The sequence below is a fragment of the Diuraphis noxia genome, unplaced genomic scaffold (genome assembly GCF_037042655.1).
Source record: "Diuraphis noxia isolate RWA-SAM2 unplaced genomic scaffold, SU_Dnox_SAM2 contig0002, whole genome shotgun sequence".
Lineage (NCBI taxonomy): Eukaryota > Metazoa > Arthropoda > Insecta > Hemiptera > Aphididae > Diuraphis > Diuraphis noxia.
This window is the reverse complement of record NW_028301712.1, coordinates 49,323,216-49,345,145: the sequence shown is the minus strand read 5'-3', so window position 1 is coordinate 49,345,145 and position 21,930 is coordinate 49,323,216. Positions and strand designations below refer to the sequence as shown.

At 27.5% G+C, this 21,930-nt stretch overlaps 1 protein-coding gene across 1 annotated transcript in view; it reads right to left on the bottom strand.

Moving 5' to 3' along the window:
• ftz-f1 (ftz transcription factor 1) overlaps positions 1 to 21,930 on the bottom strand; it is a 67,376-nt gene that overhangs the window by 36,134 nt on the left and 9,312 nt on the right. Inside the window, exons 2-3 of the mRNA XM_015513565.2 lie at positions 13,793 to 13,849; positions 13,443 to 13,499 (exon numbers count right to left, since the gene is read on the bottom strand). Of these exons, the coding sequence (XP_015369051.1) occupies positions 13,443 to 13,499; positions 13,793 to 13,849 (114 nt within the window). The remainder of the gene's footprint in view (positions 1 to 13,442; positions 13,500 to 13,792; positions 13,850 to 21,930) is intronic.

Here is a 21,930-nt window from a genome sequence, read left to right as displayed (position 1 = left end):
CATAGTACTTTAATATTATAATAAGATAATATATTAATACAATATTAGGTGCAATATAATATAGTGATATAATAACGTAGATATATAACTGTTTTATTCCAACGTTGCATTCAAATCAAATATTTTTAAACTCTTTATGTTTTATTGATTTGTTGATTAATTTATGTACATAAAACAATGAATATTTGGGCGTTTTACAAAAAAAATTACGCATATTTCACCAAAATAAATTTGAATATTATGTAGCAACTATCTAATAATTTAATCGTTAATTTAACTGTATGCAAACTGTGCGTATGCAGGAGTATTATGGAGAATCATGATCCAGTATGAGAATAGTTTTCTAAACTTAACTGACGTGAAATTGTGTTCTATTATTGTAACGATTTTGGGAGATGGATCTTTTAACCTACAGCAAGATAGTAATAATAACAAAACGACATAACTAATTGATCTGAGTCCAGTGTGAATAGGCTATAAGGTGCGTCTGTAGGAAAATTATATTTTACTTACTGGTTATAAAAATATATCTACATATTATTGTAATACAAAATTGAAATACAAAAATTGTAAGCTATAGTTGTACAAATTAAATATACTAACTATAGATGCAATCATTAAATACTTAATAAAAAAGGGTTGATTTATATTACGGACAGTATTATAATATTTATACTATAAGCTTAGATTAGGTATCTTCATTACACGTGTCTGTATAATTTTAAAACTAGTTTTTATTAAGTAAATTGAATTTATATTATGTCATAAGAACACAATAGTTATGAATTATATTGTATTAACAAATATTTGAAAATTAAATTGAATTAAATTGTTGAATATAGGTATAATAGATGTATGAAAAATATTTAAAGAAACACGTATGAAACAATATATCTACACAAAAAATCAAATCGTATGATCTAATCAAATTTTAACAATTATAACCAAAATACAATACAATAAAATAAAATAAAAATATGGAGACGAAACAGGTGTGATGTTATTGTTAATTGTAACTAAAACATCATTATAATATTGTCATGCCTACTTCCGTCGTATATTTAAAGTTTTCTTTTTCTTGTCACCCCACTGACCCAATTCCCAAGGGAAAATAGAATCATCTCATCAAACCCTTAATAATAATACATGCAGCATTTATAAAAAAATTAAGTCCGCCTTATTTTTGTAATTTTTTCTCGCACCAGGAGATTATACCTACTGATTTTTTTGATATTCATAAACGCTCCCAGTGTTTTTTACACGCCCCTATATATATTATAAACGCACAGAACGGAGAGTCACCTGATACTGCCGACAGGTGCAAGGGTTATTAGAATAAATCTATTCAACAGTATTTAAAATTCTCCCTACGCAACCATAAGGTTTATAATAATAAAAAATAAATATTCAAAGAAATATATTTTTTAAATAATTTTGTAAACGTGACCTATTTCCCACACAACTCTAAACCTAACCAATGTATTATAATTAGGATTCATTAATACCATATGCATACCATCTAAAAATATCGATAAAAATATTTATATTTATATATGGCGCACTGATGCGGTATGTTGAATATATTATACGACGACTGAACATATCGATCAATATAAAAGCAAATACAATAATTACACATTATATACGCAAGTTTAATTGTTTTCATTTGGTACAAATATAAAACTAAATTTCAAGAGTCGAGTTTAGATCATTCAGCTTCTGTACAATTATAGAATATAATATTATGGATTATGGTGTCCTACTGACCTACATAATCGAGTGTGCTCTCATTTTCTTATCAGTCGTCAGGGGAAAAACAGAGTAGGTACATATACAAACATATTTATACACGCAACTTGAACAAAATTGATAAAAATCCTTTTATGAACATATTATCAATTAGACGGATAAAAAAATTGGCAAAACATATTATAATACGAACTAATATTATTATATATAATTATTATTTAAGAACGTTAATGTACTTATTACTATATATATACGCACGTCAATAATATTACATTGCGTAACCCAGAAGTAATTAATTGTTGTAAAAATAAAAACAAATAAATACATTATTTACAATTCATGAATAGCTATATATATGTGCAGTTAAGTTTATCTGCGTGATAAATGCATAATTAAATTTAAATTTCATTAAAATGTCAATCAACAATAATTTATGTAAATAAAATAAAATGTCTTCCATTAATTATTAGGTGTAATAATGGTGTCGTTCGTTTAATAATGTCATTAAAAATGTCTGAAATTTGAATTTGTTATAACTTAAGACACATTTCATAATCTCGCCACTCCAAAACAGTACTTATAGTTGCTATATGCCTAATAATGATGATTGATGACTAATATCACTACATTATTGTGTATCGAACCGTTCAATAAAATAATTGATAAGAAATCGGCATTTGATGTCATGACGTCAAAATGGATTTAACTTAATGCAATTAAATAAAGTACATACAATGAAATTTTTAAAACTTTTTTTACACAATACTATACTTCAATACGACAATACCTATAATATGAATTGTTTTACAGAAATATTTGAACATTTTGATGGTGAATTTATTTAGGTTTAGGTATTATGTCACGTAGGTATATATATACAATACATATATTTTAAAAATTATGTAAATGGATTCGCATCTGATGTCAAATCGAGGCATACCTACTGTTTTATTATTCATATGTGTCAAAGTAGAACGTATATAAGTAAAAACAGATACTCGTATCGATTGTTATCGCGTCTTTTATTATTTGAGCTAGGGCAAGCAAGCAGGTCCATAGTTCAATACATACACTGCAGAATATACTTTGAAATACCATATTTATGTATCTAGGTTACTGACAATAATATCGCATATAATTGTAACATTTAAGTAAATATATAAACACAAACATATTATAAATGTATACACCATAATTAAATCGAAATCATAAAACGAAATTTACAACATTTTTGAACTTGTCACGTCTCTAAACAATAATTTGACGACATAATCGACGAAATACTGGCGGGTTGTTTCTTTTCGTAAATGATAAACCACCAAATGTCATAATCGATATAGAAACCTAATAAGATAGTACGAGCGCATAAGGTCACTCAACAACATTAACACACAGTAATCATAACAATCGTTTAATATAACATTTGAGGTTTCAGAGACGCGTTTCGCACACATTATATTACATTATACAAGCTATTTTATATTACGCTATCATTATATATATATGCGACGAGTGTAGACAGAATATAATTTACATTATAATTGTACAGTTTTAAAAATTTACATTTTTTTTTTTAGATCGCAAAATTATATTTGTAGTACATTTTAATTTTGGAAGTGAACAACATTCGCGTGGGATTTGGCCTTAATAAAATACAAAATATTTTTTTTAAAAACCGCCAGCCATTATATAGCAACAGTTACAATAGCGTTTACATATGACTGAAATTTTAATACAACAGTTATTTTTCGTTCTCTTCATATCTTTTTGCAGCCTTACGCAAAGGGGGTGGGGGTATACATATAGTACATATAGGCGTCTATATACTTACAGTGTATCACGACTCCATCGCAGATTAATCAGTACATAAAGCAATAAGGGGCTTATAGTCCCACATGAGAAATTTAAACCTATATTTTAATAATATTCAGCATTTAACTTAAAGTTTTAACTTTAAAATCTATCATTTTTAAATTAGACTTGAGCACATACGTATGTGTTCGGCAGTATGTGTACGGTAATAAACCATCGTAAACATTATAAAATAATATGATTATTGGTACAGAATACCTAAACTGGCTAAACTATATATCGCGTCACATAGAATAATAATAATAATAATAATAGGTACAGTAGGTACACATATATATACGCGGGCATGTATTAGTGTATTACCACCTTCAAACGAATTCGAAATTGAGCATAATTGAATTGTTAAATATGTTTAAATGGCGTCGTCGTGCGCTCGCTCGACGGCCCAAATAATAACCACGTTGCGGCGCGTATATTACCCATATATATATATATATATATATATATAATAATATCAATAATAGATTCCATATTATGTATGTCGCGACAAAGGGATTGGGCAGAACGCGGCTTTGTGCGGTGCGCGGGGTGCGCCCGGTGGTAAGGTGGAGCGGAGGGACGAACGGACGAAGCCCATTGTATAATAATATATTATTGTACACACATATTATAATTTAGTACACACACACACACACACACTAATTATATACAGACATTGTCAGACACAACACACGGACAAACGTGTTTATTACGTGTGTTTGTGAATAATGATGTGTATTATATTTATTATAATACAAATAATTTATATACCGACGGCCGCCACCGAAACCCCAAGATATAAGGGACCAGGGATAATCAACAGTAATATCGATTAAGTAACAAAGCTAGAACATTATGAACACACACACACACACACACACACACACACACACACACACACACACACACACACACACACACACACACACACACACACACACACACACACACACACACACACACACACACACACACACACACACACTTACACTTCTAAATAATACATTATATACGAGCAGGCGTTATGGGCCGCAACGTTAACGCAGTTGTGCTGGGCACGTGAACGGAACGATCGACGCGATGCGTCTGCGCGCCGCCGCCGCCAAACCGCGATACGACCTACTTACGTAATCGCAACACTTGCACTTGAGCCAGTTACGTCTCCGTGACGGTGGCAGGTTGTGTCAGTGGCGACCTCCGTCCCGCCATCGCCGCAGCAGCAGCCACCGCCAACCCCACCCCGCCACCGGTTTTTAATTTGCTCCCGGTGCGAAATTTCGCGAGAACACAAATAGACGCGCGCCCGTGTATAAATAAATACACCGGACAAACGGTCAGATAGAACCATGGGGAGTATAAATAATATTGTATTATGCATGGCCGTTATATCAAAAGTTCCGAAAATCGAGTGCACGATGTGACGCTTCATCACTGTTTCTGGACGATCGGAGGTCGAATAGAACGGCGACTACCCATTATACGAGATGAAAATATAATAAAATAGATTATAGGTATTACAATCTGTACTATAGAAATATTGCACATATATTTTGTGCTATACGATGGTAAATAAATAATATAGATACCATAGAGCTGCCCGTAGAAGGATTATCTTGTTTTCTTATAAAAAAAACTATCATCGCAATAGGAAAATATCTCAAAGACCGGTAGTAATATTGCCGGCCATATTACATTATATTTTACCTATATACATTTTATTATTTTAATTCCGAATACTGTATACATCTATACTATTGTCAACTACAATAATACCTCTAATCTACGCGAGATTTATAATAATTGTAGTGTGCAAAGTCATTTGAATGGGTTAGTTATTGTTATAGATAAAATTGTAGTGTAATAATATTGTTAAAATCGAGAAATCAGTCCGACGAAATACGTCCCCGCCGTTTTTCTGCAAGCGGAAAATCATATCGAAAACAAAAATAACACTGGAATTTATTATGAAATATAATTCTCAATTTTCGCGCACCTCTGGACACACGTTTTTATTTTTATTTTTTACAAAATAAGATTTCACAAAAAATAATGTACAACATGCGGCTGCGAATTAATATTTACATTAATTGTTATGTTTATGTACACAATAATATTAAAATTTGTTTATGTCAGTTCAAATATTTACGTATATGAAAATAACTTACCTACACTATAATTAAATATTATTATTTCTACCATAGAAAAATTAAGATGAATACATTTTGACGTTTTAGGTAACTAGTTAGCTAGTTATTTAAGTATATTATGAACTACATATGTAAGTAGAATTTTATTAATTTCAGCATAATTCATTGTTATTATAATGAATTTGTAGTCTATACATATTTATATAATATACATGTAAAATATGTATATATAGAGATCTTATGTAGTAGTATTACAAATTAAGTTTTTAAGACATAATATTTTAAGAGTTTTGATTATCTTCTGAAAATCTAAATGATTTTATTTTCTAATGCAATTTTCTCTTAATCACTTACAATAATAATTATCGATTCAATTGATTTAAATAAAAGTTTATAAAATTGCAGTTTTACGTTTATTTTGTATTTTTATTTTTTAGGTCATACATACACATTGCTGAATAAGTTTTCATTCAATTCAGTGAAAAATAATAGAACTGCCAAGAAGTCGTAGTCCTTGAGATAACTCCCCACCCTCTACACATGCTAGAATCACAGAAAATCGTCACGGATTGTAGTGTACGATAATTATTTTCCCGATTGTCTATGAATTTTACTATAGAGTCCTCGCATAGAACAACGATATCGGAGAAACATGCAAACGTTTATTTAAGAATTATTGGCATACGTTCTTTATTTTAGAAAAAAAATACTAACATAAATAAAACCAAAAGTTATTTTCACTTTTCGTGCCACAATAAGTGCCCGTCGGGGGTGTCACAGCGACCTTGTCGAAACCCTAAATTCAATTGTTTGTTATTTTTCCCTTTCACGGACTTTAAATTGGCTATATAACGTATTTACACAAAACAACATCCCTGCAGAGACATTATAAATGTTGCATAGGTAAAGCCGTAAAGGTATATATGGTGAAATATCTATTGTAACGAATTTGTTTTATTTTTGGTAATATATAGTGATCCCCAAAGAAATGTAATAATAACATATATAATATACATGTAAACATAACCACACGGGTCTTCTGTTGATTCCCGAAACACCCGTGCTCTTTTGTTAGTTGGTCAAGGTTTCCGAAAGAGGGTGAATTTCACAATTATTAACGCTTAAATATGATTAAAAGTGTAGCCAATATCGGATTATTTACTATCAGATAAATAGACAAAATATTTTAAATATAATAATCATGTACTACATTAAATGTTTTTTTTAAATTTAATCTATCTATTTCTTGCATATGCGTTTTAATTACCTAGTTTAATCTAAACAAATACTACGGTAGTTTCATAATGTTAAACAGTGATTTAATTCTATAATAATCCTTACACCGAGTGCTGCTTAAAACATGGTATAGTATTATGTAGTTTAATCATAATGTTAATGAGAAATAATATTTTAAATACTAGTTAATTTGAAACTGTACTAATGTATTAAATTCATTTAAAAGTATTTTACCTTAATATTTACATAATATATATAATTCAGTACAAACAGTAACGATAAAATATGAGAAATCAGTATTATTATTAGACACTGAATATGTTTATATTTCAGTATGGATACAATATAATATTATAGTATATAATATGCATTAGTAATGGCACATAATATAGACATTATATGACCAATGTGTTACAGTTTCTACGTTTTATCCTTTACATTTACAAAATAATTTTGATTTCAATCAGATTTTGAATCAACGATGGTTTGCACTGCAGTAGAGGGGAACCGGTTCATCACAACTCTATGGACCATGTCGTTAAGTTGTCCTTGACACGGTTCTGTTGGATAGATTTTTAAAAAATACAAGCCCTCTCTTTTTTATACGTATCTAGTATGATACCAGTAGGTTTTCATCATACACATAATATTTAACATTATCCGTATAATATTAATTATATACTAACAAGAATAAGCCTCCCAGACGCTTTTAAATATACCTCCTCCGATCAATAAATTATGATATTATCCGAATTCTATAAAAGTATTATTTTCAATTTTATTTTTTTAATAACTTATGCTTAATACTATTTAACAAAGCAATCAATCAACAATTCCATTTCTATAAATAAACATAATATAGATTTAAATTTATTCGAATTTTTATGAATTTAATACGACGTGTATAGAATTATATCATAATTCTTAATTCAAGCTTAAACCAAGGATAAAGGGCCTCAACATAATTCATAAATAGTAGATAGTTATAATTAATATAAATTTAGAAATTAAAAAATGTATTTAGTTAAATGTAATATTAAAAGTGTTAATTTAAATGCCAATTCGATATTTTACGATTTTGTAATGAAATTGGATATATTTAAAATCTTAGTTTTAAACTTCATGGTCAATTTAAAAAATTTTGAAGTAGCATTTAATTATGTATTTGTAAAATCGGTGGTGACAAATATTATTATAATTGTATTACATATAATTATTATATATGTGTACCAATTATTTTTTAAAACATATCAGAATATAATAGCATTTTATGATTAAAATTTTAAAACTTAAATTATATTAATAAGGATATTATATGGCACATTTTTAAAGAAATAAATTACACAATAAAAAAGTACACGGTTCTTACACACTTTACTTTCAAACGGCGTTCTGTATAGGCACAGTATTTGCACTGCAATTCGCGAGGCAAGTTTGCCAATAACCATTGCCCCTTTTTCCGGAGACATTGCAATTACTTTTTAGTTTGAGAGCGATCACAATACGTTTTAAGTTGTCAAATAAATGAGAATTAAAGAATTACAATAAATTTATTGATATAAACTACGATAAAATTGTTTAAAAGTGAAAGTATATTAAGTATATACACGAGTATGGAATCTGGTTGGACCAAAGAACAAGAATTCTGAACATTGCTAACTGGACAATTAATAATTTACCAAGAAATATAAGAATATGATCCAGCCAATGAAATTTAACTTCTGTCGAAAAGTTTCGGTCTATGATATTTTTTTTTTTTGGTTTAGAAGGCATTAACCTTTTGGACGAACACGTGTGAAAGTATGATCGTCTCAAGCCTACCGAGTGTACGCGTGAGGAACGCCTATAATAAGACTACATAATAGGTAGCTAACGTGTAACTTCTCGCTAGGAACATATAAATGGTTTTCAAAATATTCAAAAATACTATTAGTGCTAGAAATGTTGTGTATAAATGCCAATGTAAAGTGAAGATGGTATTTTCTTAATAATAGGTAGGTATATTCACTTTTTATACAATAAGATATGACTAAAAGATCTCATAAACTAAGTTATTTTAATACGTAATTGAAATTAAAAAACTTATTCATTTATAATAAAAACAAAATATTAACTGTGAATATATAAGTAATAACACAATTGTTATAATTATTTATGGAAAAAAATAAAAACTTATCACGATCAACAATGATGGTATTTTATATTTTTATGCACTTGACATTAAAATAGAAATACACTCAATATACGATAAAACGCCTTAAAAAAAATACACAATAATATAATATATTAGTCCAAGTATTCCGAAGAATTACAAATACGCTTACTTTATTAATAGATTCTATTACTTTTGTATTTATTTATTATTTTTATTTTTTAGGAACCACTACCCATCGAATTCCTGAACCGGAGCATACGTCTTCAACGACTAAGGTTATTACCCGTGACCGAAAAAATTGAACACGTACTTTTTCCCTACCTTCGGTCTCTATATCTATGTCCCTTTTATCGGCCGACATCATCAGTCTTCATTGTTAGAGTATAGCGTCAGAAATCCGAAGCGCTTTCTTTCTTTCATTCTCACACGGGTCAACCAACCCCGGGGATTCTTCGGGTAATTATTATCCGTGTGTATCCACCATTCGACCAGCCGTTATAATATTATGGTCGACTTGCCACTGGGAATAGTAATGACTCTGCGGTTGTAGATGAGGTTTAATGACACTGGCTTTAACACGGCCTTCTTTTTTACCATTAAAAATGGAAAGAGCGATAAAAAGAAAAAAAACTATACTAAATCGAAACTTGTCACGAAATAATAGAATAATAAAACCATTTTAAATAAGTGTTTCATGATCCACACAAGGTTTGATTGATTTAGTTAAGATTTTAATAACTACTAACATATGTATGCGTAGGTATATATACATAAATACGATCATAATATATTGTTTTATTTTGAACAACAGAACATGACTATACAGGCTTCTTATAATTTCTTAAAGAAATCGAGGCAAGTTCCTCTGCTGTATAGTAGATTTTGGGTATAACTCTCACTGTAATTAATGTAACAAATTTTAATTTAAGTATTCTTTATATAAATATAATATATATAATATAAATTGTAAATCTTTGTATACAATGAAAACAGTTTGTTTGAGACAATCTGCCATCCTATATTTCTAAGGATATTTTATTATATATTTATTATGCCATTATAAATTAAATTATTGTTATAATACAATCAGTTGAACTAATTTTTACCAGCAACAAATCATTTATTTATTCATCAATAAAATATATTATAATAGCTGTTATTCACACGTACGTACTGTAGAACGATGAGTTTAATCGGATTAAAAGTAATCTAAATATTATGAAATAATTTCATGGTATATACTAAATATAGTTATATACGAGATGATGAAAAATAATACAAATGTTTTTTTTAATAATTAAAAATATTTTAAATATCCAATATCGTCAAAATTTGAACTTAAAACAATAAAATTAAAATTGTGCACGATATGCATAGTTGAGATTATTAGGTTTATGTAAGAAAAACTTCTGAGAAACTTGTACTAAATCGTCAAGCCTTGCTTATTAAAATTGAATAAGCTATACATTTTTTAAGATAAAATAATTCGCAAATAGAAATGATTTTACAAACTTTTGCCAATATTTCAACTTTAAATCCTTTTAAAAAATTTTGTATACTTATTTTAAATATTTAAGAAATTAGCTGCAATTTATAAAAACTCTTGTTTTAAATTTTTAAGTATTTTTGAAATAGCAAAATATTTTTACTACAACTATAAGAAACAATTAGAAAATGTTAAATGCTTATTTAAAATCATGATTTAAATTTTAAGTTATCGTGAAATATTTCAAGTCAAGATAAATATTTTTAGAATAATAATAAAATAACAGAAGTCATTTGAATACCTAACCATGTTGTCAAAATTTAATCTTCAATCGCTATTAAAATACTTTTATTATAATTTTCAATGAAAATCACTTTAGGAGACTCGTATTAAATTTTAAAGTGTGTAATTACCAATCGCTTCACTGCTCAGAATCTATGGATACATTTATCTAATATATCACTTATATTATTTAAAAACGTGTGGGCAGGATGTCAGAATACAGTAGCTGGATGTGAATAGTCACGCGTCGCTTACTATGGCAGTGTTATATTATTATTATTATATTATTATTTTTTAATACAAAATGATAAATTGATAACTATAAACAATTATAAAGCTAATGTGAGCAAACTCTTAATTTACTGTATGTAGCATTATAGTTCTAATTTTTACATCAATAAATCATGTGTAGGTATAATAGGTATATTTATAATATATTTAAATTTCAAATTTAGGAACTTAAGCCTTAAATTAAATAATCAACAATAACATTATCGATGAAAACGATTATGAATTATCAAACTTCCAATACCTATAAACGTAAACGCAAATAAACATAAACGCAATTTAATTTTTTAAAGTGTTTCTACCAAAGTATAAATAAGTACAAAATTACATACAGACTAATAAATTAAAAAATATTATTTAATTTAGGTACAAACCATTATTTAATTTAGGTACATTTTAAATTATATTATTGAGGACTATAAAAATAATACGAGTTTTAATAATTTAATATGTTGTTGAATAGGTTACTAATAGACTATCAATTAAAATATCATAACTATAATTATGTATAAAGTAAAAAATGTTAGAGATTTGAAATAAATTATTTTATGTTTGTTTTTTAATTAAACATGCATATTTATTAATGTGTTGGCACTAATAAATTAGAAATATATCAGAATTATTATCAAGATAAAAAAAAACCAAAATCAAACATGTTTTTAAGTCGATAACTATGCAGAAATAAACGTTTTTATTTAAAAAAATATATAGCAAACTAACTAACAAACATAACTATGTTTTCTTTTAAATTTAAAATTATATACACTAAAAATATTTTTAATGAAAAAAAAGAGTAAAAATATGCAATCCATTCCATTATTAATTACCTTTTTACATTAAATTCAACATAAAAATAAGTAATTCATATTATTCATTGAATAATATTATATAATGAATAAAATAATAAAATTCGTTGGCATTTAACTAAATATTTTAGTGCAACCATCTTTGAATAATAAAGAATTTTTAGTTTGACAGAATGTATAAATATATATACTATCTAAAAATGAATTGAATAAAATAAAACATACAATAAACGCTAGCCTATGTATTGAGAATATAAACCTAAATTATGGCTTTATTTGAAATATACCATTTGTGTACACCTACACCATAGTAACGTTTGACATACACACGCAATTTATTACCAACGGTTGTCATTTAATAAGACCATTTAGGTACATACTTGTTAACATAAAATCCCCAAAACGATACCAGAAATTTACAAGGGTACTGTTGACAAAACATTTTGTAAGACCGACATGACTAAAGGGATGCCGCCTAACGACGTTATTACGGTTGTCCGAATAACTGGGCGTAAAGATTTACTGTTTTATTGAGGCGGCGTCCTTGGACAGCTCGCTTTCTATCCAATCGTTATTTGTCCAAATACGTCGTTTCAAAAATTTCGATTTTATTCTCCCTCAACATGTAAATAATTTATAGCTGAATTACACGCCGAATTTCAGAACACAATGATCAGCCTTTTTTTACGACCCTGTTTGACCCAAAGACCTATTTATAAAACGAATATTTGAATTGTTATTGTTGCGTCAAGTGGTTTGGAGGTATTCGTAGCACGTGCTAAAGGATACTTAAATTGAGGATTTCAACAAGCAATAAAAGCGGTCAGATAAATAATACTATTACCATAAAAGTATGTATAGATGTTATTAAAATAATAAAATAACTTTATCCCTTAACCATTGAAATATAATTTATTAAGGAATTATTTTATTCTTCAGCACGAGTTAACGATGACATTTTACTTTTATCGCCCACAATTTTTGCAATTAGTTTAGCGGTTTGTAAACTAATAACACCAGAACTTACGTATTTTAGGGCTGTCCAAAAATAGGTCTGAATTGGGTGATTCGGATCGACCGTGACACTATTAAAAATTTGCGAGGGAAGGGGAGAGCAGAGGGCTCTTGCCGTCCTTGCTTGAACACATCGTGGCGAATCGCTCAAAAGTAGGTCACTAGTCACAATGTTAGCGGCCCTGCTATAGCCTTGAGCTAATAACTGCACGCATTCATCCGCTGTCTGTGATTAGAATAATAATATACAGACGGACAACAATCAATTAAAACAACGAAACTGATTTCATAATAAATAATATCATTTACGATAAATTCAAACACGTATGGTCAAAGGCAAAATACAGACTGCCCCAGCACATATGATATTTCAGTATTACAAATATAAGTTTAAATTAAAATTGTTTAATTTATTTCAACACTGTTACCTTCAATGAAATTGGGATCATCGTCACTCAAATGACTCAAGTCCATGCACTTCGAATCTGAAAAAAAAGTGAAACTAGAAATTATAAGTTTGTATTGTTTAAAGTCAATGTCATAGTCAGAATTATGTTTTTGTTTTTAGGATAATGCACCTATAATGGTTTTTATTCGAACGATTGTTTTCTCAGTCAAATAAAATTGTTAAATATCATTGCAGTGTTTAAAGCATTAGTTTAATAAGTGATTACTATGCAATACTTAATGAATAAAATGGTAGCAATAAAATAACTAATAAAACACATCGTACTACATATTATGTTAACTAAATACACAAATTAAACATGTAAATTACCTTCAATGAATGTTTGATCATCTTCGTTCAAATTACTGAGGTCCATGCACTTTTGATCTGAAAAATATAAACACTAAGATATAATACATAATGTATACCGTATACCCTATTAAACATCATAAATTAAATTTCTTAATATATTTTCAAAATGACACACAGATAATTTATAAAATAAAATGCAATTACACAATCAACGCAAAACTATTTAAACACTTAGGAACTATTATGTACAAATAAATTCTTTTATTATATATACAATATAATATATAGGTACCTAAATTCATGTAAATTAGAAATCAATCAAACATTTAAGTAGATTTTTCATTATATTCCATACAATTTAGTATTTACTATTATCTAAGGTACCACAAATGTATTATATTAACAAATATTTTCATTGCTTAAATATATTTTTAAATTATGCTTTTTCCACGGAAAACTTATTTTTGGTAAAATATAATGTATTAATAAATAGAAAAATATATTTTCAAAAATTAAATTAAAAAGTAACAGCAGAATTTAAATGAATCAAAATATTTAACTTTTTATTTTAAAAAATTGAGTCCAAAAAATTCAAAAATAAACAATATAGAAATATCAGAAATACGCGTCATATTGAATATAGTCAAGTAATCGAATAAAGATATTATAAAACACAATTAAATTTAAACTTGGAAAATAATAAATAGTGATATTTTATTTTTGACTAAAAAAGTGGAAATTATGGATTTTGTATTATTAACTCGTTTGGATTATAAAAATTAATTTAAATTTTACTAAAATTTTCTACCATAGTTTTTAAATGAATATATTAGTTCTAAATTACAATAATTAATATAAATGTGGCTTGGTGAGTCGTGGTCGTACGCTCAATCTGCGGAAACGCACTGAGCGTACGTACCGGCTGCAGTTGCTAGCTCCCGGATGGGTGCCCACCCGGGATTTATAGCAACATATCCTTGCCACACATATACAAACACGGGTTACAACCCTACCCACTTAAAAGCCTACAAACAAACATACAAAAATAACCCCTACCGTACCAACCCACACCCAATGGCCTATGTTGCCGCGGGTTCTCCTTACAAAAAAAAAAAAAAATTAATATAAATATTTTTTATTGCTTCCTACTATAGAAAAAAAAAACTTAAAAGCTCTTGAAGACAGTTTAAGTTTTCACTTTACCATAACATTTGATAATCCCTTAAGCATACATAATCATAGAAATAAATTCAAATGCAAATGAATATTATCTCAAAATTATTTTAATAAATATTGTTCTACAATTTTATATATCTAAATACAAAATAAAAAAAAAATATATATAATATTTACCACTGCAACATAAAACGAATAACACATATATCTTACTTAAGGTAATGTGATCAGAATGGTCAGTTATAAAAAAGATTTTTTTTTTTACTTTTGTATAGATACAAATACAATTTCAATAACTTATAAATTATAGATATGTCCCAAAATAGTAGTAACAATTAACAAGTACATTAATAAGGTATAAAAGGTAATTATTTTAAAGGTAAACACTAATTTTCTTGAAAAGTGTTTTAAAGTTTTGATGAGTGGATTAGTTAACAGAAAAAACAATCATGTTATTTAAGACATATTTTAATAATTGTACCAGCTATAAAACCCGCCTATAAAATTTCGATATCACAACAGTTTTGAACGTACTCCAAGTGCGCAATATTAAATTGCCATTTTTTTTTTTTTTTTTGTTCTAATTACATTATTAAACAAATTTATTAATAGATAGTTACCGGCTATGTGATAAGAAAAAAGATCAATGGTCAACAATTTGGGTCAAAAATCATAATCCAAATAGTTTAAAGTCTAGCTGTATTCATTAAATAATCTCTTTTTCTTGCCTTTAGCTATTCATTGAATTATCGACTTCGGATGAATTTTATTTAAGTTTAACTTATACATATAATATAAATGAACTTTTGTAGTAGGATAACCATGTTGTTGATATTTATGGTACCTGCAGGATACAATGGGTACATAATATGTAACTAAAATAATTGAATGACATATTTTCTTAGTTCATAGTCTGTAGGTACTATGCAGAAGCATTTATTCCTTAGATTATTCAATGGCATATTTCTTATGATTACCTAATAAATATAGGTATGTATAAGAAAAGAACATGAAATACTTACGATATGACTATAGAAAATAATTAGATAAGCAAGTTGTAAAACTTTTAAAAACAAAATTGTTTTCAAAAAAAAAAAAAAATTAAAACCTATAATGCATAAACCACATAGTTCCATTTTGTAAATTACAAAATTAACTCAAAATTTGAATTATTGTTATACAATCTAATATTTATAATCTATAAAATTTAGTATAATAACTAATAAACATAAATTATGTTTTGTGTAGCTGGGTGGATCCATTGACGAAATACCGGCATAGGTTTATATAAAAGGGTAGTTTAGAAGGGGGTATACGAAGTATCAACTCTAGACCGTATATGCATATAAAGATCTTAACAAGACTGTGGTAACGATGGGAAATTTCATGGAATTCGACAAAATATCATGAATTTTTCATAAAAAACCCTAAAACGACTTTTTATTATATTTCATCCATTATTGTATATTTAATTTAAAATTTAACATGGTATTAAAAATAACATTTCTAATTTATTCTTAATTTGATAGTTACACCTAGTACTGTATATTTAAAACATTAATATATAAAATATAGTTAAGTAATTATTGACATTGGTTCAAGACGAATAGTGAAATATTAAAAACAAATTTTTGATTAATACCTATAAGTATGTTATTTGTTAATTTTAACCTTGAAAGAGAATCTTTCGGAAGTCTGGAGAAAGATATGATATTTTTTTCAAAAACCAAAGCTCATTTTTACAATACAATAACAGATTTGTCCTTTAATACGCACACCAAGGTCAAACTTGTGCAAAATATGAGGTGAAGGTATTACAAACACATTTATTTTCATCGTACAAACATTGTCGTCTAAATGCAAATTGACTGGAAATATTATATGAAACAAATATTGGCTATCATTCACAAAATAGCTTTAAGTTAATTTGATCAATTTGCAATTTAAGTGGGTCATAAAAAACAGGTGGGAAAGGTAGCACATTCAGGAATGACTTCACGATTGCCTCCAAGGTCAGCAGCTATGAGATAACGGCGGAATACACCACATCCATGATAATATAGAAAATAAATAGACATTTATATATATGTTTTTTTTTTTTTTAAACGCTCACATAAGTATTATGTCGGCCCTACAAGTGGGCCAATGTCAGATACACCATGTATGTCAGTAGGTCAAACGCGAATCTTAACAAGATCACTACATAATATTACGCGATACAAATATATACATACATAATAATATATAAGTATATTGTGTATATAATTGTACTTATATATATATATATATATAAATTTTACTTTCATTTTCGTCGAATTATTATTCACGCGTGCACGCAGAGGAAAATACTGCGGGCTATTGAGTCACATCATACCAAATACTATTGTTTTGGTCATATTATGCATTGCCTAGCTATTATATACCTACGAACATGCATACCTAGTGTTGTTTAAACTCTTCTAACAATATAATATGATGTTAGATAATTTTAAATTAAAATATATGAGTACTTACTATAATTGATCTGAATATTTGTTTTAAATATCGATTTAAAAAAATAAATACTTTCACCTACCCCATCATAATCAAGGGCATGTACAAGTTGTAATGACCTAGGGAATATCAGACAAGGTAAAACCTACGATAAAATAAGACGCATATTTTCCTATAATATGCACTTAAGTACAAACTAATTAAGTAAATAATCTACCAAATATGATTTTTCATACATATACATATTATCTTTTCTAATATTTTAAAGAAGTAAAATTGTTTTGTTTTTTTTATTGTTTGTTTATTTGCGATGGATAAACTCAAAAAATACTTAACCAATTTTAAAAATACAGTAAGATTCTAAAAATAGTTTAGGCTGTATTTTATTTTAAAAAACAATTGTAAATCCTTATAAAAATCCGCGTTCTAGAAGTTTAGGTATTAGGCCTAATATTTACAAAAATAATCTCAGTTCTAAATACAAATAAATGTGTAATTTTATGATAATTGATGCAATGCTATTGCATTTAATGAGTTGAAAATAAAAATAATCAAATAAAAATCAAGGTTAAACATAATTTTGTTTTAAGTTAAGAACACCACTACACCGGGTATAAGTAACAAATTTAAAAACACTAAGTTTGAATCATTTAAGAGGTGACATTTTGTACGGACTACGAATGAACAGGGGATAACTATCTTATATACATATAAAAGCGGAAGAATATTTCCGATCGCGATGAAACTTTGGGAAGTTGTTTAGTAAGTTTCCACGATGGTTTCTGGCATATTACAATCATGCAGAATTGGGTTACCACTAGCGAAGTCAGCTATATTAAGAACCACTAGATGTCGCGTGGTATACAATCTGCTGTAAGTTGGATTAAATAAAAATTACAAACTTAGTAAACTTTGAAACTTTAAAATTAGAAATACACTGACGTACGCACTAACAGAGTCCTCGGGGTGCCTACCTGAAAATATACTGCTTGCATACAACCACAAGCTAGTCTCATGACAACGCTGGGCAGGATGGCTATAATAAAGTATAATCGAACGTGTCCTAACTGACTCACTGAATGATCAACGTAGCTGATATTCACGATACTTTCGAACTACCATGGTAGTAAATAAGTGTGCATCGTGCACCCAGAAAGCATTTTCCAAAATTCGCATTTTAAAGTGATACTATAGCACAAGTATTTTGAAATACAAAATGGCCGATGAAATTTTTAAGATTTGAATACCAATTACATTGAATAATAAATAACGAATTGAACAAAGTTTGAATCATATAGAGTTAGCATTTTTGAAATTATGGATTACTTTTAAATATCGTTAAATGTTAATATCATCCTACTATTAAATACAATATAATCAATTAGAAACTAGGACAAAAGATAAATCAGCCTGCTTACAAAAATAAGGAAAATTCATTCATCTAATATTATTAAAAAAATATATTTGTTTTATCATGAAACTTGTAAAGAAGTAGGATTAGTAATTAAATTCAAACTTTTAAAACAGTTTTCTATAAAAAAACAAAAAAAGTCAAACACAACAAAATCTGAACAAAATAATTTAAAAATATAACTTGTACTTATAGAAACACTTTTCTAGCACTAAAAATAGTATATCTTTATACATACAAATTGTACTTGGAAGGTACATTTTTATGGAATAGTTTTTAATTTTATCAGCAGTACAATACGGCGAATACGGTAATATGAAACCTAAAATCTTTTAGTAGGTATACATGCACCTTTTACTTTTCAAATATTTAATGTTTAGCAATGTGTGTAACACAATTAAAAAACGTTTAAACTAGTTTTCAATTCCTAAAAATGTATATATTGTATTTCTAGTACATTTAATAATTACTGCTATTAATAAATACCTTTTATTAATTAACCAGAAATTTAGACATGTTCGCATTAAGACACGCTCAACAAATATTTTTTATTCAATAGTAATTCTAAAATAAAATTTGGTTCAATAATTTTCAAATAGAACTACAATAAATAGTTAAATAAGAATTTGTACATAATATTTGTTAAAATGGAGTATACACAATTTTATAGAATATTCTTATGAATCAATAAACCTCGAATTATTTGAGTTGCCTAAATTTTTTTATGGTTACAAAATGCAAAACATTTATTAATATTCTAACTATCAATCAAAAACTAAAATAGGTACTATAACACATTTATGTATAATAAATATTGGATAACCATTATTAGTATAACTGTATAATTTTTTTAATAACATACCTGAATCTATGTGTAGATAATGTAATGTAACGATAGAAGAGTTGCGACAAGGCCTTTGTTGCTAGTGACCCGGTTAGAGGGATGAAAATACGAGACCGAAACTAGGCCGCCGCCCCGAGACCGTGGGAAGCCAGGGAGGAAAAACCGGGGACGCGAAATGGGTCCCGAAGGATACACATGCGATTGCGTGAAATTGTGGGCGGGAACGCGTGACCTCACTCACAGAAAATAGGTCGACCTGTGCGAATTCAATTTTCAATTTCGTCCCGTGCCGATTATATTTCATGTTGTACTTTCTTTATCATGAATACGGGACATTTAATATTTAGGTACAATAACCTAATTCAACGACTACGGTAAATTTTAATGCCATTAACCATTGAATTATATTAAATTGGTTAAACGAAAAAATAATCATCTACTTGTATTATAGATATTGTGTAGATCGCGTAGATACATTAATATAATATATGTATATTATATGCTTCACATAATATATAGCCATATAGGTATATTAATTTTAATTAATAATTAAAATACGTATTTTACATATATAAAATACAATCATACAATTTCTCAAACAAACAAATCTTATAAACAAACTGTAAATTGTAAATAATACTAATCACTTAACTCCTAATCATTACTACTTTGTCTTGTTTTAAATACTAAATTACTTTGTATATCTTTTAAATATTAATGTAATATGTAAATATACTAATAGATAATGTACTGTTACACCCAATGGCCATAGACGCCGCGGATAGTTGTTTAATAAAAAAAAAAAAAAAAATTTTTAATTAAATAGTTAAGTGTAGAAATTCGAGTTGGTGTAAATTATTTCAAACTATATACTATTATAAAAACTGTATTAGTGAGAATTATAAGCGACTTATTATTGTTGTAAATATATTATAATATCATTTAATTATTCCATACTTCAAAGCCTCCAAGCATCAACCAATTCACGTTGAAAAAAATTCAAATATGTATTTAGATTTTAGAGACATTATACACATTATAATATATATAGTCAACAAGACTCCTGCATATTTATGAAAAAACTGCCACGTATCTAGGTTAGGTTTTATCTAGGTATCTGTAAGGGAAAAATATATCTTATTTAATTTAAAAATAGTTTGTATAAAAAAAATACCTATCGTATTCTAAATCTACTCGTTCGTCGTAATTTAAGCTGTTGCCACAAATTATTTTACAAGCCATATATTGAGCAGCAATATAGAACAAACATTTACTTTTTTGGTAAAAACCTTTTTTTCTTTTATAAAATTTCGATATGTATTATACTACTGCCATCTAATAACAATGCATTATTGTTTCAATAATAAGGAAATTAGTGTCTTAAAATTAACAACAATCATATTCATATTCTAATAATAATAATACAAACTATTTGTACATACAACATACATAAACCGCATTTATCTGCAATATAAAATATAGTAGGTATAGCTTACTTGAATTTATAAAAATCATAAGCATGACAATAAAGTTTAACCACCCAGAATATAACCTGACAGATAATAGGTAATAATATATAATAGGTGTATTAGGTGCAGTGAATTTGTTTAAAATGAAACTATACAGAATTAAATGCATACTTTATACATGTTTGATAATTTACTTATTGCCGTAAATATTTCAGAAAGATGTCTTCGAAGTACATCAGTGTAACCGTCACAATAACAGTCATGTATCATTTCAAATTTATATTTTATTCGCCCAACTTTATGAGCTAGAATTCTATGTCAATAATAATAGGAGTTCATTTCTGATTTATTCACCATTTCGCCAAATTAAATAATTAAAATATTATATTTAGTATATCGTTAATTTGATTTCTATATTATCATTTTAGAATAGTGTATAAATAATATAATAATTATTTATTTATTAAAATTTCTCCCGCTTAAAATTCATTTAAAATCAAGTCATTGAGAAATAACTAAAAAAAATAAGAATTAGTGTAGATAGTAGATACCTACCAAAGGTATTCAGCTAATTAAGGACGTTTCAAACATGATAGATAATGGTATAAGTATATTATTTATTTCCATAGGCGTGCGCCAAGAGATGTTGGGTATACCATGGCATTCCCTGCAGTTATCATAATTATAGTTTTTAGATTTAAATGTTTTTTTTTAAATGATGAACTAAGATAGTTCATTGTATTTTAGTTCTGAATTAGAATTT